At 47.3% G+C, this 22,519-nt stretch overlaps 1 protein-coding gene across 1 annotated transcript in view; it reads right to left on the reverse strand.

Moving 5' to 3' along the window:
• The window catches only part of LOC103016371 (BOS complex subunit NOMO1), a 51,837-nt gene that overhangs the window by 16,722 nt on the left and 12,596 nt on the right, over positions 1-22,519 (reverse strand). Inside the window, exons 7-20 of the mRNA XM_007188436.3 lie at positions 22,263-22,415; positions 21,314-21,451; positions 20,894-20,983; positions 18,208-18,313; positions 17,866-18,016; positions 13,456-13,630; positions 11,954-12,095; positions 10,802-10,933; positions 9,617-9,753; positions 7,999-8,086; positions 4,915-4,978; positions 4,255-4,350; positions 953-1,171; positions 772-854 (exon numbers count right to left, since the gene is read on the reverse strand). Of these exons, the coding sequence (XP_007188498.3) occupies positions 772-854; positions 953-1,171; positions 4,255-4,350; positions 4,915-4,978; positions 7,999-8,086; positions 9,617-9,753; positions 10,802-10,933; positions 11,954-12,095; positions 13,456-13,630; positions 17,866-18,016; positions 18,208-18,313; positions 20,894-20,983; positions 21,314-21,451; positions 22,263-22,415 (1,774 nt within the window). The remainder of the gene's footprint in view (positions 1-771; positions 855-952; positions 1,172-4,254; positions 4,351-4,914; positions 4,979-7,998; positions 8,087-9,616; positions 9,754-10,801; positions 10,934-11,953; positions 12,096-13,455; positions 13,631-17,865; positions 18,017-18,207; positions 18,314-20,893; positions 20,984-21,313; positions 21,452-22,262; positions 22,416-22,519) is intronic.

Here is a 22,519-nt window from a genome sequence, read left to right on the forward strand (position 1 = left end):
GAAGCCAGCTCCAATGAGGTTGCTGACTGTACCAGAATCCTCAGTGACTGCAAGTGGCCCAAGCCTCTCACCATTGATGAATGGCCTTGTTCAACTGCCAGGAATGTTAGCAGGTACAGCCAACAAAGCTGGCTTTCCCCTGCTCCTCTCCCTTGGCTCTCACAGGCCACAGGTGGGGAGAGAAGCCGTTACTGCAGGTCAGAGCCTGTGCGGCTGGACCTCAGAGGACCGGTATGGAAGGCTGCCCCGGACAGGCTGCCTGCTGGACAGCCACGCCCTTCAATACTCTCCTTCCAAACACAGAAACGTCCAGGGTTTAATGAACCCACGATGCTGGGAAAAGCTATTGGTAGCCTAAATATTCCACCAGCAATCACTTCTGGTTATCCAGTCCCCAAAAGACCCTCCCATAACCCCGACCAAAAAACGTAAACATCACAAACAGTTCGGACACACAAAGACATTTCAGACGTTTCAACAACTGATGCTTTTGCTTTTTATCTCCCTTCTGGTGTCAACCTGATAACATCAAGGAAAACTGAGTCCTTTTCCAAAAAGATCCCCCAATTCTAATAGTGAAAGTCACATTTACTGATTTAGACCTTTCGTTCATTCACTCACTCATCAAGTAGTAAGATCTATGTGCCAAAGGGGATTGAAGGTACCTTACAAAGATGGTTTCACTATAACAGCAGCACAGAATAATATTTTAATTGCAGGGAAAGAAACACTTGCAAAGGTGTGTCATCGGCTCGCTGAGCTGACATTTACCTCCACTGACGGTGGCTTCCATGGAAGGAGGATAAAAGAGCAGCTCTTTAGACGAGGGTGTGACAGTGATTTTCTCTCCAGACCTAAAATAAGTAAGATACTTCAATGTGGCTGGTCTGTCCCCCCATGAGGAAGGACATCAGAACAGAGGACCCTGCAGGGAAAGCCGGAGAGCGCTCACCGTGCCCAGTAGGAGAAGTCGTAGGAGAAGGGGCCCTGTAACTCGTCCACCATCTCCTGCACAGGGGGCTTGGTCCTTCCCTCAACCCCCTCCTCTCCACCGGTCTTCTCCCTCTCCTGCCTGCGGCTCTCGATCTCGGCCAGCTGCTGCTCCCTCCGCAGCTCCTGCACGGACCTCAGAGGGCCGAGGACCAGGGCGGGTTCACTGTCGATGGAAGATCTGGAAGAAAGGAAGGAGCAGTCCAGAAGACAAAGTCACGCATCCCTGTAGTCAGTGGGAATCAGACATTTCTGCAAGCAGAGATCCAGCAGTAAAAAAAACCCAAGCACCTCATAAAGCCACCAACACAGTCTTCTCCTGTTTTGAATAAACTAATAGCTTTTTAAAAACAAAAAGCTGAACTTCTTTGCCATGGTGGACGTATCTGATAGATCTGGGCTGGGATGAAATACCACTGACTTTATGACTTGAAGGAAACTTATCAGATTTCCCGTAGAACATGGAGTCCTTTCCACACCACCATCTTCTCTCTTTCAACCTTTACTGAGAACATACTCTGCAAGAGAACCAGGCACTGGGGAGACTGTACACAGGACAGACAACATTCCCCAACCTCGTGGAATCTACATTCTAGTGGGAAGAGGTAGACAATCAACAGAAAAATGTTGTCAGGTGATAAGTACAATAAAGAAAAATAAAGCAGCGTGGAAAGATAAAAGAGCTGGTGGGAGGCGAGGGGCGCTACTTTTTATTAGGGGCTCAGCCAAGTCCCTTCCGATAAGGTGACACCACGCCGACCTGAAGGAAGGGTGGCAGAGAGCAAACCACTCGGCTCTGGGTGAGGAGGCCTCAGGCAAGGAGGTGTCGAGTGCAAAGTCTCTCGGAGCCTTGGAGGCAGCTCCCTGCCATGCTCAAGGGACAGCAAGGAGGAGACCAGGGAGGCCTGGCCAGAGGGACCCAGGCAGAGCCAGATCAGGTAGAGCCAGATCAGGTGTCAGACTAGGGCTTGGCAAACCTTGGTGTGGACCCTGGGGGGATGGAGTTTTAAACAGAGGAATGACAGGGTCTCCACTTTTAAAGATCACTTGGACTTCCCCATGAACAACACACTGTTAGAAAGCAACAGCCAAAACTCGGAAGCCAGACAGGAAGCTGCGGCAACGATCCCAGCAAGAGACAAGGGTGGGTGGAACCAAAGTATAGAGGCCAGGCGCTAAGAAAGGACTGGATGACGGATATACAGTTGGCCCTCCATTTCCGCGGGTTCCGCATCCGAGGATTCAACCAACCGCAGATGGAAAATATTTGGGGGAAAAGATATTCCAGAAAGTTCCAAAAAGTAAACCTTGATTTTGTCACATGCTGGCAACTATTTACATAGCATTTACATTGTATTTACAACTATTTACATTGCATTTACATCGCACTGGATATTATAAGTAATCTAGAGATGACTTAAAGTATATTTAAAGTATACAGGAGAATGTGCATAGATTATATGCAAATACAACTTCATTTTATAAGGGACTTGAGCATCTGTGGATTCTGGTAACCATGAGGGGGTCCTGGAACCAAACCCCCTGGATACCGAGGATTGTACAGTTGAGGATTTGCAGATGGATCGGTTGGGTATGGGATGCAAGAGAAAGAAGAGTCAAGGACCAACGAGAAAGACGAAGCTGCCATTTCTGAAACAGGGAAGGCTACAGAGGAGGTCTGTGGAGGGCGACCACCAGGAATCTGGTTTTGGATTGGGAAGCACAAGACCCCCATTAGGGACCCCGCCCCCGGCCATGTCCAGCTGGAAGATGCATTTCACATAATTTTCAGCAAAACCAAACCAAACAAAAACCCTTCTGAGGTTACAAAAATAAACTTAATAAAGACTGAAAACAATGTAACATGGAGTCACTACTGGTAAAAATATGACTTTCTAGTCATACCAGTAATTTATACTTTCCAAGCAGGAAAATACTAAAAGACATTGCTCCAGCACCAGGCAAAGTGCCAGGCCCACAAGACAAACGTAGCAAGGCCTTCTCCTAGAAACCATGTCACCCTGGTAAATAGGTATCCCATCAATTCAGTCAGAGACCACGGGCTGCCCCTGACACTCCTCCCTCCCTGACCCCACGTGGTCAGCCTGCTGCCGCGTCCCTTCAACTCAATCTCCCTGACAACTCTCCAACCCATCCACTTCTCTCCATCCCCACCGCCATCCACCTGGCTGAAGCCCCCATCCTCCCTCACCTGGACTCCTACAAGAGCCTCTGCCCCCACCTCGATCGACTTCCACTCTTGCGCCTCTTCTATCTGTTCTCCACTCAGCCGCCAGGGGGACCTTCTTGAAACAAAAAGAAAGTGATCCCTCTACTTGAAATATGTCAGAGTGTCCACAGGACACAGCTAAGACCCTTCACATGGCTGGCCCCCAGAAGCCCACCTCTCCTGCATGGACCTCAATCCCCTGACAAGGTCAAAGTCAAAGCACTTATCACAGCTGTAATTTTACAGTTCTGTATGTTGACTCTTGGCCTACTGTCTGCTGCCCCCATGAGACTGTAAGTTCCACGAGGGCAGGGGCTATCGCCTACGTCCAGTGCCTAACCACTGAGGGTTCTCCATACATATTTTCTTCACGGACGGACGGGTGGACAGAAAGATGGAGACACGGCTGGAAAGGCAACTTCAAATAAGGCAAGCTGGGAGAAAGTTACTCAGATTTCCATTCTATTTGACAAAGATGGTTATATTGTCAAAACTCTTTCCTTTCTTGAGAAAATTAGGGTGTCAGATGCACCCACCACACAGCAAAAATTCCTCTCAAAGGTGACATTCACACAAACCTGACCCTCAGTGAGGCACTGCCTTTCATACACTTTCTCTCATGACCCTTCTCATATAAGGTGTCATCTCTATTTCCCAAGCCTTAGAAAAAGGATCTAAAGAAAAATAGGCAATTTTTTTTGAATTTGCTAAAACACTTGAAATACAGTGAACAAACCAGACATTTTTTTTTCCCTTAGCAAAGACAGGAAGTGTAACGAGTTCAAACAGAAATTTAAGACACTGAAACGAGCTGTCAGGAGACTCTTCCTCATCCACAGTTAATTCCTGAGTCATAAAAGGAAAGGAACAAGGCTGTTGTGAATTTACAGCTATGTCACATAAGTATAAGAGCGAAGACCGTTTGTACATACGCCTAGAGATAACAAATCAAGAATAATTTTCAGAGCGTCCATTAGAAAAGGTCTGGTCCACCACCCTCCCGTGCTCAGCCCAGCACAGAACACTAGTCTTACTTGATAGTCACGGTGACATCCATCATTTTGTCAGTAGTGATAGTTCCAAGGACGTGGTGGCGAATGGCTGTCAACGTCAAGATACTGGGTGAAGACCTATAAATCAGAGAAGTGGAAAGAAAACACCACATCACCTCATGGTTCTCAAAGGATCACAAACAACATCCTTTATGGGCGACCTTCCTGACCCTGAAATATACTCTGTGACACTGCTCTTAGCGCATCAGAACTCCTAAAATACATACAAGTGTCTTTAAGAGTAAACTGATTCTCCACGCCATAACTTTACACCTCCAATTCCCTGTGAAACCCACAAGCATTTGTAAAAATAGAAAAATGGTAGACTTGAGCTTGAGAAATTCTCATCAGTGAGGCTGGAAGATTCAACAAACATTGTATTTAAGCCACTTCCAAACCACAGCCTTCCGTCCTGGGTTTACAGAATTCTTGGGAAAGAGAGCTTACCTTCATTTCCTCAGTAATTTATCCAACTGTCTTAAAATCCTTGTCTAGAAATTCTTTTCCATGCCTAACCTTACCGCTTCCAGAAAAAATACAAAAAACTCCCGTGTTCTCAGCAATGAGTGAAGAAGAGAGTCACACTCACTCTCCTCCACAGGAGACACACAGACACCCCGGAGCAGTCGGCGCCCGGCTTACGTGTCATAGGTGTAGAACGCTTGCTCGAACCGGTGGCAGGAGCGAGGGGTCACCTTGTACACGCCTGCAGCCAGGAAATCAAAAGTAATTTTCAGAGAAGAGCGTCTATTATGCTGAGCAATTCCAACATCCGAAATCCAAAGGCGGTGCCTCTCACTCACAACCTATCATGGATGTGCAACACGGGATCAGAAATGCCTTTTCCGCTGCCTACGATGGCTTCTTACCAATGACCTGATCCACTTAAAGGCCCACTCACAAAGCAAGGATTTTCATTTTGCATAATTTAACAAGTCACAGCACTTTAGTCTACACAGACCAAGCTAACAGACACGTGCACAAGGAGGAACAGGAAGTACATTTCTACTGCGAATCAGACTGAGAATTTTCTACTTAACAGATTCTGTTAAAGACCCAAAAGACAGCCACAGCCTGGACTCCTTCCTATAAATATTCCTAAGAGGGGGCATGGGGCAGGGGAAGGCCCAGAAAATTACGGAACAACTGCAAAAACACTTTCACGCCATGAGCTCACGCGGGGTACACTCAGATTAGGGGCATAGGATGTCATTTGCCAGAAGAATAGTTTCAGGAAGGAGCAAAGTGTAACAACGGATTCTCCCAAATGGTCTTTAACCAACATTTTGGCCATATGACTGACCAAAACATGAAATTAGTTCAAATCACCTCTGCTGTTTCTGTCACACTGATCAAGCCTCAATGCAGTTACGAGTAGAAAAAAAATGACTAGGTTTCTCCATTCATTTTGTTTGTTCTTTCATTTGACAAACACTGACAGGGCAACTCGGGCCGGGCAGTGTGCCAGGTGTTGGTACACGGTGGGAACAGACACAGTCCCTGCCTTCGTGGGGCTTGCCATCTACAGAGAGAGAGCATTCGACAGCCACGTGCATACCAGGTGTGACGGGTATGGGCAGGGGAGGAACTGGGCACTGTGGACACGAGCACAGCAGGGAGCTCCCAACGACACTGTAGGGCCAGTCTCCCTGGGGAGTAACATCGGAACCAAGAAGTGATGGGCAGGCAGGCAGAGCTGGGTGAAGAGGGGGTGGGGCAGGGAAAGCACTGGGGCGGAGCACAGCATCTGAACCACAGGCTTGTTGGCTGTCTCCCTAACAGCTGTCCTTCTTGCTTACGTTTAGGGTGAAAATGCGCCCAGCCTCAGGCAGCAAATCCAACCTCCCCAGGCTCCCTTGCAGCTAAAAGTGGCCTTGTGACACAGTTCTGGCCGGTAGGACATGAAGTTTCCTGGAGGATGCAGCATGGAAAATGTTTGCCCGCCCCTCTCCCCACCTTCCTGCCTTAAACATAAGTTTTCTGGGGCAACAAGTAGGCACCTTGAAAACACAAGGTAAGAAATACCAGGGAAAGAGCTAAAAGAATCACGAAGACACCAACCCTAACATCTACCAGCTGCTGAACCCATGCCTGATGCTGCCAGACTTTGTTACTGAGCCAAATTAACCCCACTTGTTGGGGGTTGTCGTATAGATTTTGTTACCTGCAGCCAACGGCATCCTGATTAAAACACAGGACAGAGTGGCTGGAGCAGAGTGTGACAGGTAGAGCTAGATTACACAGGAGCTCAAGGTCTGATTAAGGGTTCTGTACAAGAGTACCCCCTATCTGTGGGGTATACATTCTAAGACCCCCCAGTGGATGCCTGAAACCGCAGACGGTACCAAACCCTCTACATGTTATGTTTTTACGTACACTAATGGGTGGGCAATGTATACAGGGTGGACGTGCCAGACAAAGGGCCGATTCACATCTCCGGGCTGGACGGGAGCAGGATGGTGAGAGATTTCATCACACTACTCAAATGGCATGCAATTTAAAACTTATGAACTGTTTATTTCTGGAATTTCCCATTTAATATTTTTGGACCACAGTTGACCACAGGTAACTGAAACTGTGGAAAGTGAAACCATGGGTGAGTGGGGATTTTACCTTGAGAACCAAGAGAAGTCACTGAATTACTCATTAGGAAAATGCAAAATAAAACCACAATGAGATACTACTTTACACCCACCAGGATGGCTAAAAATCAAAAAGATAGTAACAAATATTGGTAAAGATGTGGAAAAACATGAACCCTCAGGCATGGCTGGTAGGAATATCAAATGGCAAATACAGCCTTTTCAGAAAACAATTTGGCAGTTTCTTTAAAAATTAAACATAAATTTATTATGATTCCATTCCTAGGTATCTACCCAACAAATGTCCAAACAAAGACTCGTACACAAATGTTCATAGCAACATTATTCATGATAGCCCCAAGCTGCAAACAGTTCAGAAACCCACCAACTAGTGAATGGATACACAAACTGTGATATATCCACGCAATGGAATACTATTCACCAATAAAGAGGAACAAATTATTAATACCTGCTACAACCTGGGTGAACTTCAAAAACATTATGCTAAGTGAAAGAAGCCTAAAAAACAACAGTATTGTATGATTTCATTATATGAAATGTCCAAAAAAGGCAAATCCATAGAGACAGAAAATAAATTAGTGGCTGCCTAGAGCTGGGAATAGAGATTAAATGTAAACATGCAGGAAGGATATTACTGACGTGATGCAAATGTTCTGAACTGGATTAAAATGATGGTTGTAAAGCTAGGTATAGTTACTAAACATCACTGTACTGTACACATTTTAAATGGGTGAATTTTATGGTCTGCAAATTGCATCTCAATAAAGCCATTAACAGACAGAGAAGCCACTGAAGGACTTTAAGCAAGGCAGGAGATGATCCAATCTTTATCTTAGAAAGATCACTCACCAGGAGAGGTCATGGGCTGATGGTACAACGCTTTTAGAAGTGAAAAGGGCCCAGTGGTCTGGCCCCAACTCCAACCCGAGAGCCCGGGAACACGTGCCAGCCCCCACCTCTATTTCTTTGGGAAAAAACGCTGCTGCCTCCAGAGGAGCTAACCACGACCAAAGTTGACAGCTTGATGCAAACTGAACCGAGATAGGGAAAAACGCCTTTAAAACCACCCTCTGGGGCCTTTCCATTTCTCTCACTCATAGCACATCAATCCTTCCAGACTCACCGGGCTTAGACAGGCAGAATCGGTTGACGCCTTTGGAGAGGTTATAAATCCCCACGTTCTCAGGTCCATTTCCATCCTGATAAAATTCCTAAGGGACCAAAGCCAATACAATGACTTACTAGGGGAGATGGAGACACAGCGATGATTAATAATATTTCTGTTTCTGAACCAGTCATCTGTTTTGCCCATTAATCATGTGAGCAGCTGGGTGCCACAGGAAAATCAAAAAGCTTCCAAAACTTCCAACAAAAACGTGATCTTTTTCATTCAATCAACTAATATTTATTGAGCACCTGCTATGCGGCAGACTCAGGCTGGGCCTTGGTTGCTGCCCTGGCTCTTGTTTTCAGGGAGGCTTACATTCTAATATGGGAAGAGAGAAAACCCAGGTAGTCAACAAAGAAGTCAGTAGACTTCAGCTAGGAAGGAACAGAGCTTACAGAGAAATAAACAGGGAGCAGGATAGAGAGGGACCACCACAGAGGCCTGTTCAGCTTGGCCTCAGATCAGACCCCTCCTGAGCAGGTAACATTGGGGCTGCAGCCTGAGTGATGAGAAAAAGCAACTACGCTCAGTTGTGGAGAAGACACGTCATTCCAGGCAGAGAAGAGTATGTGCAAAGGCCCGGAGAAGGGACCGAGCTTGGTGTGGAACTGGCCGAGGCAGCCATATGCCGCGGCCCAGTGAGCGAGGGGGAGAGGGGTAAGGGGTAAGGTACGAGTTAGCGAAGGGCTGGCCATGGTTAAGGAAGATGGATCTCAATCTAAGGGAAATGGAAATCCACTGGAGGGTTTAAGGGAAGGAACGGTTTCCTAAACGTCTGTTACTTATTCTCAACTGGATATTAATCAACCCATCTCTCGTAACAAAGCTGTTTGTTGAGCACTTGTAGTTAAGTGGTTAGAGCATTCAACTGGCGTTGGAGACACCAGTCTCACTGCCTCTGGTGTCTAATATAAGCGGCCACTTAATTGCCATTTGCCTCCATTTCTCCACTGGGACCTGACAGTGACATCTGCCATTGCTGGAAGTCAACAAATTATATAAAGTTCATGAATGGGTCTACATAGGTGTAACACAGGTGCTCCCTTTCCTGAAACCCACTGCATACACTGCCAATCCAGCTGCAGAGACTACAACAGAATAACCGACTCTGTCCTCAGCTGCACCTATTCATAAATAATAGCAGTATACGGCCAGGAAAATTTCAAATACGTAAGAGGTTTACTTAAACCTTACGATGCCCCTGGTGAGTGAGTATTATGATCTCAATTTTAGAGGAGAAAACGGAGGCTCACAAACACTAAATGAACTTGCCCGACGCTACAAAGCCCACATGCTTTGCACTACGTCAACGGCTTCCCCAAATCACTAGTCAAAGTTAGAATTTAATGTGGAGCCAGGACAAGGAAATCTCCCAAACAAAGGCATCTTTCCACTAAGGGACTCAAAATACTTCCTCATGGTGCTTTCCATAATAGGCGGGTGAGTCGAGGGGCAGAAAAGGGAATCCGCCTTGACTATCTATGCTGCTAATACTCTTAGCATGCTAGACCTTCTCGCTCTCCAAAAGGCGAGTGTCCTTCCACATAAGAGAATCCTCAGAAGCCCCGCTTACCAGAGTGATGGCGTGAGAAAGGGAGCATCTCAGCATATAGCCTGTCTGCCTGAACTCAATCGCTGACACGTCATCCTCCAGAACCTCCACCTCCAGACTCTTGTTCTTCCAGCACCAATCTTCATGCAGGATGCTGACTGCAAAGGACACAACACACACCCACGTGGGAACAGAGCACACCGCCTCCCTGAATGCCCCCAGAAAAACAGTGCTAATGAATTCTATGTGTGAGCCTCTATACACATACATACCAACAAATATGTGTGTGTGTGTGTCAGTATACACATAGAGCTGGTCACACTGGGAATAAGTAACTGCTAAAGAAAAACTGAAACCAATGGCCACTAAAATCACCAAGAAAGAAATTCAACTGGGCCTAAGAGCAGGCTACGAGTAAGACATTCAGGGATTGGCAAACTTTTTCCTGTAAGGCGCCAGAGAGAAAATATTTTCACCTTTGCGGGCCACATGGTCTCAACTATTCAACTCTGCCTCTGCAGCACACAAGCAGCCACAGATGATAAACAAACAAGTGGGCGTGGCTGTGTTCCAATAAAACTTTATTCATAAAAACAGGCAGTCACCCTCAGCTCAGTTTGCCAACACCTGACATAATAGAAAATATAATTCCCCAGAAAAATCAGCCTACTTTATAAGCCATTCACTGCCAGCAGCTCCCAGCTAAACTCTGACAGAGCAAAAATACAAGCAATGGGAGCTTCTCAAGAAAGGCGGAGAAAAGAGAAACAACATTCGCCAGCACCTTCTGCTTCCCAGGCCCTGTGCAAGGGGCTTCACATACTGGATTTCATGAGTCCTACATTCTGCAGAAAGGTTCTATGACGCCTATTTCAGAAGGGGAAACTGAGTCTCAGGGAGATCAAGTAAGCTGTCTCGCTCACACAGGTGCTAAGTGGTAGAACACGTCAGTTTAATTATTTCACACTCTTTTCCGGCATTTAGAAATAAAATGGCACGAGAAGAAGTGTGTGGGTCATCCTGATGAGGTGGCCGTTAGTTCATAAAGCCTCAACTCCTGCATTACTGCCCAAGGCTAAATAATGCACATTCAAGGTCAAGGGGCAAAGAAGAGTTAAACGAGTACAACTGTACAGCTGGGAAGCAACTTGAGAGCAGGTTTCTAGAAAGTGTAGAAAGACAGGAAGTGCTGCCTTCGGTTCTTACTTTTGTATTTTCCGGGCAGCACGTTGTCAAACGTGAAAGTCATCGAGTTGACCTTGCCGGAGAGCTGGAGGCTCCGCTTCTCGCCCTGGCGGCTCAGGGACTGCAGGGTCACCAGCAGGTCACCGCAGGTGTCTGCAGAGAAAAGATGCGGGGGTCTCACTCGACTGCCTTGTGAACCATAGCACCCGTTCGAACCCTCAATCTCTGTGTGCTGCTTCCCACCCCTTAGCTCCTGAAGGACAGTGCCAGGAGGTTCCTTCAAAGCTAACATGCATCTACTTGATTCTAGGAAGTCTCCCCCTATGCTTGTCATTGGTACCAAACAATGAAGCCACCCAGCAATTATTGCATCAGGGGAAGTAATATCTATGGAGCATCAACAGGAGCCAGAGAAAAATAGACAAAGGTGATGAAACTTTATTGAAAATCCACTTCATACCAGGTATAGAACTGGGCCCTTTACCATCATCATAATAATATTACTAATAATGGCAAAGATTTATATGGCTCTCGCTGTGTTCCAGGTATTTCCAACGACTATACATACAGTAACTCATTTGATCCTCACAACTACCCTGTGAGGTAGGTACTATTAACATCTCCACATTACAGATGAGGGACTCAAAGCACAGAGAGGTTAAGTAACTTACCCCAGGTCACACAGCGAAGGTTCAAGCCCATGTGGTCTGGTTCCACAGTCTATGATCTTAACCACTGTGCTACACTGCCTCTTGACATGACCGCATTTAAGCCTCATTAAAACCCCCTGAGAGCAGTAGTATTCCCATTTTACAGAAGAAAAACTGAGGCTGGGCAAGTACATGCTTACAGTCTCATACTGGTAAGTGACAGAGCTGGGATGGAAACCTGGGCCCAACTACCATCTTCCTTTCAGAGTCAGAGGGGAATAAAAAGAAACCCACATGTTCTTTTGGAAGCCAAAGCAGCATTACTCAAAGAGAAATGTTATGGTGATTGTGGCAATTATTCAGAAAGAACTGCACACGACACAGACTCTCAGACACCACTCCCCTGGAGCAGCTTCTGCTTTTACCTTCAATGCCGCCCAATGAGGAAAAGCTCACCAAAATCCCACCTCTCCCCACCTACTTCTTTTAATCTATCTGTTCTTGCTTTCAATTGACATCTTACCCAAACAAGAGACTTTCCCCGAAACCGATGCCAAAAACTGCACGAAGGCCACGTCCATCACGGGCCTGTCAGTCACAGCCAGAAGCAGCGTCTGAGGCTTCAACATCAGCCCCGCTCTGGTCTCCGCCTCAGGAACCATTACCTGTAGGACACACAGAACAAGGTCAGCAGCTGCATCAGGGCCGCTACTCCCTGGCCGACATGGCACCAGAACATCCACCTGGGCCCAAGGCTAAACGGATTCTGTAGGACGAAGGTTCATTCCTAGGCCTAGTTTTATAATCACAACAAATCTGCATACAGCCGGTGTGAAGAAAACATATTTCTAAGCAAACATAAAACACTAGCCTTCAGCAGTGCCAGGGTGTACACAAAAGCGTATCAGGGCACGCAAAGCTGTCATTGATCGTGTGCACCCAGCTGGAAACCATACTAAATCCCAGAACCTGATCCTGGCTTGAGGTCACTCGTGACATGAGCTGTGAACTTGTGGATGCCACGTGGATGACCAACAGTGGAAGTGGGCCATTTCTTCTTCCCTCACTTCTGTGTGCCTTTCTCAAGCTCACAGAGGGACTGGGAGAGGAGGCGGTGCTCGCCTTCTTCATCCCTGGTAGAGATCACATTCTGGAATTGCTCTTCCCTGGAAAAGTGCCTGATCATGCCTCTGAAAGGGCCTCTAAAGGCTTGTCCCTGTGTCCAACGTCACAAGACGCTGGCTGGCTGGTAAAGGAGCTGCCAACCCACACAGTATGCTGTTCGTGGAAGCAGGGGCAAAGCTGTGCCCCCACCCCATCTCCTTAGCGGGGGGGGGGGGGGGGGGGCGGATCCCACTGGCCCTACAGGAGAGCAAAGTCTTAGAAGGACCCTTCCCAGTCCCCTCCCCTGCTCTTCCCCAGGGAGCACCTGACTTGATGGGTGAGAGCCTGAGACCCCACGGGGCCGGTGGCCTGACCTCCACTTCTGTCTCATCTCTTGCCCACTGCCCCCACCAGTGCTCAGGCCTTCACCCTGGCGGTGAGACTACAAGCCAGGGTCTCCCCTGCTTCTCCACCTGCCTGGATGGAGAAATCAGGTGGTGCCTGCCCAGCGTCTTCAATTTACAGCAAGGCAGGAAAAGGGAAGCTCTGCTTGGCCTCACGGTCCAGAAGCCATGCTCTGTGGATGTTACTGAGCTGCCATTAATAAAGAGTTCACTGTGATCTCCTTTGGGGACCCATGGATATTCAACAGCAGCCAGAAGCCTGAGAAGGTGGAGGCGTGACTGGCAGCCTGATACTAACCCCTAATAAACATCAGGACTGGAAAAGAGAAAGGCCTGTTGCATCACCTTCAAACCAGTTGCCTGTCTGCTCTACTAACTGTGACATGCAGGAATGTAAAAATTTCAAAATAAGAAGTTGGGAATGGAAATGCTCCTTCTCTAACCCCATTTTAAGATAACCCTTTTTAAATCATTGGTGTTTTTTCAAATATCTTAAATAGAACAAAACTCATCATACCTGGACTTTGTAGGTCCCTGGTTTTGCTTTAAAACAGAATGATCCCTGAGCATCCATCTCCACGGTGACCAAAGACTTGTCCTTGTCTTGAGAGGACAAGACAACTTTGTATTTACTCATCTGCTTGACAGTGTCGGGGAAGCGAATGATTGATATCTGGCCACAGACACTGAACCTGCAACAAGGGGGCCATTCATTCCAGCATGAGAACTCAATTATCACAGGAAAGGTGCTTAGCAACCCAAACTATGCATCCCTCTTACAGCCCTCGTCCCTAAGACTAGTATCATCTTAATGAAGAGACAGGAATGCAGCCCAAATGACTCCAGTTTTAAAAGCAACCTTTAGAAAGAAGATTGGACCTCTTTCTGCATAAGGAAAAGGCAGAGTGAGGGCCCGGGGTGGGGCTGTTTGTATGTTCTGGGTGACATCTGGCCATCCCCCACTGCAGAAGCAATTTTCAAACAATCTGTGGATGATAAAAATGCTTCAGATAATTGGGTCGTTGACGGTGGAGCTGCCTCGAACTGAGAATGTGCACTAGTCCTTAAGAGCAAGAGCTGTAAGCTGCCTATGAAAGTGTGTTATTACCCAGGGGATAAAACAAGGCAGGGTTATCAAAGACGCCTTCCTCGCCTGTGATTATATATGATGCACAGATAAAAGCAATCTGAGAGATCTGAATAGGAAAGGTAATTAAGTTAAACAAAAATGCAGAGCTAAAACTGAACTCCTTAGGAGCTAGGAGCCACAGAAGCAACTTATAAGTGAAAAGCCCTATTAAGGTAATGGCTCAGACTGGAGACTGCAATGAGCAGTGTGTAAAGTGCTACAAGGCGCCCCTCCAGAAGCACACGAAAGGCACATCCGCTCGCTAATAAACACCAATGAAGCCCGGCGTCCGTGGAGTGACCGTCTTCATTTTTAGTCAGTTGGTGTGTTTAAGTGTAATAATGTCCCACAGCTGGAGGCCACAATCCCTTCTTCAACTGCCTAAAGGTTATATTTTCTAATCTTAAAGAGAATCACTTTAGATAAAAAATCAGTTGCGCCTTTTGACAGGAGAACAAAAAATGCCGGATTCAGTGTTGGATAATTATGGGGTGCACTAAATGCTGGCACACCCACTCTGCTGCAAAGAAAAAACAGCAGAAGGAACAAGAAGGCGGCGGAACGCTGTGTGTGTGAAGTCCGGGAGCGAAGGAAAGCACAGCCGTCTCCCTAAAGGGATGTGACCAGCCCGGCCACGGGGGCTCAGGCTGGACAGTGAGGGGCAAGGCGCCACAGCCCACGGGCCAAGTCACACCAGCCACCTGTTTCAGGAGGGACCATGAGCTCAGATGGTTTTCACACTTTTAAAGGGGGAAAAAAAAATCAAAAGATTATTTCATGACATAATAAACGACATGCTACTACGATATCAGTGTCCACACATAAAGTTTTCCTGGAACACAGCCAAGCCCGTTCATTTATGAACTGTCTGTAGCGGGTTTCGTCACAGAGACCTTATCAGCCCGTGAAGTCTGAAAGATTTATTCTCTGGTCCTTGACAGACAAAATATGCCAGCCCCTGATCTAGATTCAAAGGTTTGCCTTTTGGTTCCCAACTGTGTACTATCAGAGAAAATGGATAGGAAGGGACTACTGATGGAATTATTCTCAAGGACCTTCCATATTCCCTTCATTTGTGTCCATGTTGGGGAGGGGGGAAGTCCCCTTATTCATTCCAAGTTGAACCTCTTTGCCTAAGTTTTAAATATTTTAACCATACAATCAGTTTTAGCTCATATTCTCAATTAAAGACAAGTGTCCAATTACCCTAAACCTCAAATATATACTGGTTTAGTTTAGAAAAAGAACTAAAAAGCCAGTAAGACAGTGTTTTGTTATACTGAAGCTCTTAAAAATTGATGTGTCAATAAATTATTTCATCAGGATTTAATACATTAATGAAGAGAAACCAGTAATTTTGGTGCATCGTGAGACAACTATATTCTCATTGCCATTTAGACAGAAGTCAGAGTTTGATTTTCAAATAAATTAGCAAATAATTTTTTTAAAAGGGAGAAACAGAAAGAGTAAGAAATATCAATGAATTAAAAGGCAAACGGGCCAAAAGGAAAATGATGAATTTTTCCAATGATGCTCAACAGATGTTGTTTCACTTTCTTTGACCCGAATATTCCACTTTAAAGAAGAAAATAAATGTAAAATTAAATTACGTTTCCTCATCTCCATGAATGGCACCTCCTCCATCTACCCAGATGCTCAAATAGGAAACCTGGGCTCTGATGCACAAAGCCTCCATATCACTCATCAAATCCACCTACGCCTCCTCCCTCCCCCGCCAGCAGGATCCCAGGTCCCACCGGTCACCATCTCCTCCAGACAACTGTCACACCTCCCATCTACGCCCTCCACTTATACTCTGGCTTTCCTCCAATCCACTCTCCACATAGCAGTCAGGAGAAAAAAAAGACAAAAAAAAAAAAAAAACTTTCCCAAATGCCCTGATCCACACGGCTCCCTTGATGAAAACTCGTCAATGGTTTCCCGCTGCACTTGGGGAGAAGCCCATCCCCACAAGATGGCTACAAGGCCACATGGCCCTCCAGCCTCACCACCGTCCCCAGCCACGCTGGCTGTCCCCAGCCCGACCCCAGAGCTCCCCTGTCCCCTCCAGGCCCCGGCACAGGCTCTCCCCTCTGCCTGCCAAGCCCTCCACTCAGCTACCTTTCAGTCCTCCTGAAGGTCTCGGCTTCCACAGCGCCCCACCTAAACGAAGTCCCCTCAGGGTCCCCGAGCTCTTCCTGCACACCCACCCCAACTTACCATCACTGACTCCTCGTCGTCAGTCTGTCTCCTGGACCCCTGCCTTTGTGACGTTAGCCTGGTTCCCTGTACACACCCAGCACTTATCACGGTGACTCACCTGGAGTCGCTGCTCAGAACTGTTTATGAGGGAAGCAGGGAGAACTGCAGCCCAGCAGTCACTTCCTGAGGCTCCACCACGACACACACGGCAGCAGGCTCCACGGGTGCTCTGCTTCCTCACCTGCCTTTCAACACTGAACCCCGGACCCGGACCCCCCACCTGCCTACAGACAACGGTCACCTCCTCAACGACCAAGCCAATAAAGCGTGTCTTCAGGGCTCAGCTCCTGGACCTCTGGGACCATCGGGAGGTCACACCTAAACCCCCGCCCCAGGTTCTCCTGAGGCCGCCCCTCGAAGGCCAACGTTCCATTTCCGGTCCACTGATCCACTTCTACCTGCTCTTACACATTCGAGGTTCTGGCTGCCACCTGCCACCGAGTCTTCCCGATTTACGATCTGTCCAAGCACCTGGTGGAGGGCGCCACCTAGTGGGCCTATGGACCGCCGCGGCCAAAACTGACGCCTCATCCCCAACCGGCTCCTCTCCCCGTCCACGGCCATCCTGCCTCTCAGGCTGGGAAGCCCAAGACATCTTCCCGATCTGTCCCTGACTTCCCCATAAGACAGGCCCTCGTTAACTCTGCTTTCAGGCCTCCCGCACCCTCTCTTCTGTCCCCTTCGAGGCCTCCCCCCAGCCATGGCACCACAGTGTCTCACTGAAGACAAAAATCTAACCACGTTACCTCCGTGCTCACACCGTTCACCGGCCCCTTGACTTTTCTCCCTGGTGGAGAAAATCCTCGCCTTCCAATGGGGAGTGAGGAGGCCCTCTGACATCTGCTCCCTTCATCCACCCAGCACTTTACACTCCAGCAACACCAAGTGCTATGCCCCCATCCGCACCGCGCTGCTCTGAGAGGCCTCTTTCCACGCAGACCCTGCTCACCACCCGCCACCCCGTTAAGTTACTGTTTAGTGAGCACCTATTGCCAAGGAGGGATGGCAGCCTCTCCCCATTCTATAGGTGACACACGGATAAGAGAAAGACCCAAAATCTGACTCCAAGGCCAGGGTTCTCTGCACTAGACGGTGTCACTACTTGATGAAACTATAGGAATTCAACCACGGGCTATCCCCTCACAACTCACAATAAGTACAACAAAGTGGGAAGAACTGTGACAACGACCCAAAGCATCTTACAGCAAACGTTCTCAACCGACTACATTATCTTCTAGTGAAGCCAAGGCAGGCCTCACAGATGTGAAGTCAGGCACAACAGATCTTCTTCTAACTTGAACCCGTTTTAACTTTGAAGCAAGACGATTTTCTTGAAGCAGCTAACAGTTAAGCACCTTCAGTTTATAACACTTAGCTCTGATCTTTCTAAAGAAGCCAGCCTGAGCTTCTCCATAGCTGTCTGAGACTGGATGTGGACCCTTGGCAGAAATGCATGGTCAGATCGAAGGTGGTCTTGTTCTCCGCTGGCCACCAACGTAAGCACCGGCCCTTCCAGGCCCCGCACGTCCGCCTTACCCTGTGGCGATGATGTCAGCCAGCTGAGGCGTGTTGGGTGCGATTTTGATTGAGACGGTTTCAAAGTAGAGGTGCTCCTTCTGGGCGTGGATGGTGTACGTCCCGGTTGTTATGTTCTCCAGACGGAACGAGCCATCGGCTTTTGTTCTGACTGTAAAACAAAAACAGGCCGACAAAGGATGGGACAAAAACAACTGTGTAGCCCTCATCTACACAGGGATACTCGAGACCAAAAGCTGGCATGTTTTCATAGAGTCGTTAAGATTTTCTTTCCTTTCCATTCCTCTCTGTGAGCAAAACCCAGCCCAGGCAAACAGGCCAGGGCCCAACATGTCTGCCCACCTTTGATCTGGTTGTTCAGGGTGACCACCGCGTCCGGGACACCCTCTCCTTCAGGTCCGTTCAAGACCCTCCCAGTGACAGAGAATCCCATGACGTGGAACACCGGCTAGAAGATCAAGAACAGGGAGGAGGCTGTCATGTGCTTGAGCCGCAGAAGCCCCCCTCATGCCCCTCACGCCGTCGCTCAGCACCCCTGCCTACGCTGGCTTCTCCTGGTGCCCCGTGCCAGCCAGCTCCCTCCCAGCTCACCCACCCGCAGCCCTTTCCCACGTCTTGTCTTCCGCTTGGTTTATGTGTCTGGGCCCTCCTCACTTGTGAGGGCCAGGGCTTGGCTCTCTGCACTCAGCTGGGCTCCAGCCACCCTGATCTTGGGTTCCTGCATGCTTTCCCGAGGGGCTTTCACACCAGCTGTTCCCTCAGCCTGGATCTCCTCCCACACCTGCAGAGGATGGGGGAGAGGCCGCCCCTTCTCGTCCTTCAGGTTTAGCTCAAACTGTCACCACCTCTGAGATGCTCTCACTACCCTCTCTCGGGAGCCCCTGCCTCACGCCCCAGCCAGTTGCTGTCCATCACACTAACCTACTCTCTAGGCTTCAGCAAAAACCTCCCCAGTATCTGGTATGTCCTTGTTTGACTTCTTCTAGTTTGTCTACCTCCCACTAGAATGTGAGCTTCGTGAAGATAGGGACCTTTTCTGTCTTAGTCACCTGGTACACAGTAGGCACTCAATAAATGACTCCTGAATGAATGGACGGATGCATGCATGCATGCATATATGCAACAGCATTTTGAGCTCTAAAAAAATAAAATGGCTTCCTCTTTAGTCAGGTAGCTCTTCTTGATCCTTCTAAAAAGACATGGTTAACCCACTTATTAAATTATATATTCACTCAACAATCACTTTTATTAGGCACCTACCACGTACCTGGCACTAAATCACGTGTTAGGAATACAGTAAAGAATAAGACTCGGGCTCCCCTGGTGGCGCAGTAGTTGAGAATCCGCCTGCCAATGCAGGGGACACGGGTTTGCGCCCTGGTCTGGGAAGATCCCACATGCCGCGGAGCAGCTGGGCCCGTGAGCCACAACTACTGAGCCTGCGCGTCTGGAGCCTGTGCTCCGCAACGGGAGAGGCCAAGACAGTGAAAGGCCCGCGCACCGCGATGAAGAGTGGCCCCCGCTCGCCACAACTGGAGAAAGCCCTCGCACAGAAACGAAGACCCAACACAGCCAAGGATAAATAAATTAAAAAAAAAAAGAAAAAAAAGTATAAGACTCAATGGTCCCGACCTCATACAGCTTACAAGCCAGTCCCTGAAATTCCATTCATGTCTGTTTAAAACCTTGCATTGGTTGTGATCTGGGAAATGTCTTTCCCCACTCGCCTGCCCCCATCCTTCTGTGCAAGTCCCTTGAAGCACTAAGGACTTGACCTTCACCCTTCCATCCCCACTCCAGGGCACAGTGCTACAGTCAAATGCTTTACTGAATCTTAAAAGGCAGAGTCAGAACCCCACTGAGAATGTGACCTAAAAGCTAGCTCCCACCAGTTTAAGCTACTTTAACGCAGTACTTTCTAATGTAACATTAAAAGAAAACGATTAAATTTAATTTTTTCAATAACTGTAACACTGGGTGGTCCACTTATGAAAGACTGCTGTTTTCTTTGGGGATTTGCTCTATCTAGAAAATTTTCTACAGTAAACATTTTCTACGTCTGTAATTAAAGATAGAACTGTGATGAAAAACACACTTACCGTCTATTTTAGGGCCTGTATCACCCCATCCATCACCCCACCTGTCATTCCACTGCGGTCCAAGCTCTGTCAGCTCTCACTCAACCGGTCCCTCACTTCCACCTTGCCCCCTGCAGACTCTTCTCAACATGGCAGCTGGAGGGGACACACCTCTTCTTCCGCTTAGAACCTTTCAGTGGTGCCAACTGTCCCACCAGAATGGCCCACCAGGACCTGCACAACCTACCCCACCATCTCTCTGACACTCTCTCCTCTTCCTCCCTTCTTCACTCACTCCATTCCAGCCACCCTGGCCTTTCTGGGGTTCCCTAAACCTTCTGGCCACACTCCTGCCTCAGGACTTTTGCACCTGCCATTCCCTGTCTTAAACACTCTTCCCACAAATGTAAGTACACTTCGTTGCCTCTTCCCCTTCAGGTTGTTACTCAGAAGTCACCTTCACCCTAAGGCCCTCCCAAGAACAACCTATGAGACCTCAACCCTATCTTAACCTTGAAACTATATAATCTCCTTTCTTGCTTTATGTTTCTAAAGAACAAAGACTTTCTCATATACTTTCTTATTTACTTATTTGTAAGTATATTGTCTCTTTCTGCCATTAGAACATGAATTCCACAAAAACAGGAACTTTTGCCTCTTTGGGTCACTGCTATATGCCCATCACTAGAATAGTACCTAAAATATATGTCACTGACACTCGGTAAATATATTTCATTGAATGAAGTAGATGTAAATAGGGCTCTGATTCTCTAAGATAAAGACATTATGTAAGAGAGGTGAAGGATCTAGTGGATCCCAGAACGAAGTGGAAGAGAGTACAACATTCAGTTTTTTCCAACAGTACTTCTAGATAAACTGATTTTTTTTTTTTTTTAACACGTTTGCAACACCTGTGCCCAGGGATGGGAACTCCAACAGAGAGGGCTTACCTCAATTTTCAGGCTGTCATGTTCCACTGTAAAGTCAAGTCTGGAAGGAGCAACGTCAAAGGTAATCCTCTCCCCTCTATAGAATGGAATCTGGAAGGAAAAGTCGGTTAATTACCAAGAGCCAATAACATGATTCAACCATCAATATTAATACTCAATCCAGCAGCCCACAAATAACCAGGGGTTCAAAGCAGGCAAAGAGACACTATTAATCATAACTGTTTCGGATTTAAAAGAGAAAGACTTGCACTATTCCCAGCTGTTACTGAGGGGACAGAGTTACATCTTCAGTAACTGCTAAATAAAATGTTCGTTGAACTGCAGGCCAACCATTCAGTCCTTTGATATCCAAATGGCACTGACTCTTCCTGTGATATAAGTGTCCCAAACATAAACAGAACGGAAGTCGGCTTCACTCACCACAGTATAGCCCCCACTCGGCAACGAATAGAAGGAGAAGGAGCCATCTTCTTTGGAGACCGCGTGGCACAAATACACCAGACTCTCATCTTGGGGTTGGAACCCAGGCACTGGGGAGATGTTGCAGCCCAGGACATCCTATGCCAGGAGAAAAAAGCCAAAATGACTTCCTTTTCCACTTACAAGTTCTGATTATTATCAAATAGCCACGCTTTAAAAATACTTGTATAAGTTTTATTTCACAAAATATATATTTCTGAAACCTAGGACATAGCAGAGGACATAACAGAATGTAAAATCTTTACATTCAAGTTTGAAAAGTTAAAAATGGTCACCATCCTCCAGGTAAGAAACCGGAGTGGTCCAAGTTCACACAGCTGCTCAGAGGCAGAGCTGGGATTTGTCTGAACTTGGGTCTGTTTGATTTCAAAGCCAGTGCACTTTCCACTGAATTCCACTGCCTCCCAGTGCAGACATTCAATTTCTTGTGAGTCAACAGAGAAACACAAGGTTCTTAAATGCTGAAACTATAAATCAACCTTGATCTGCATTTTATTTTTTATTTAATTTTTTTTTAATTGAAGTATAGTTGGTTTACAAGGTTGAGTTAGTTTCTGGTATACAGCAAAGTGATTCAGTTACACATATATATATTCTTTTTCAGATTCTTTTACCATTATAGCTTATTACGAGATATTGAATACAGTGCCCTGTGCTACACAGTAGGACCTTGCTGTTTATCTATTTTATATGTAGTGGTGTGTGTATCTGTTAATCCCAAGCTCCTAATTTATCCCTCCCCACCTCCCGCTTTCCCCTCTGGTAACCATATGTTTGTCTTCTAGTCTGTGAGTGACCTGCATTTTAAACCGTGTATTCTTAGTCTGTGATCCCCCGTGTCCCCAGCCCTGCCCACAACCTCTCTCGTTCTTCACTCTTCTTTGCGTACCTCTTTGGTTACTAAAGAAGAGAAGAGAAGAAACTTCACCCCTTTCATGGGTTCCCCATCACTGCGGACAGAGCCAGACACGTTGTAGCCAGCCACTATGAGGGGGCCCGCGGCATTGGCGTTGGAGGTCGTTACTCGTACAGTGGTGCTCGCCTACAAGAGAAGACGTCAACTTCCAAAAGAATAAACACTCACACAGCGTTTAACAACACGAGGACATGCTGACACTAAAATATTAACTGGGGGGAAGCAACATA

This window comes from Balaenoptera acutorostrata, chromosome 15 (assembly GCF_949987535.1).
Source record: "Balaenoptera acutorostrata chromosome 15, mBalAcu1.1, whole genome shotgun sequence".
Taxonomy (NCBI): Eukaryota; Metazoa; Chordata; class Mammalia; order Artiodactyla; family Balaenopteridae; genus Balaenoptera; species Balaenoptera acutorostrata.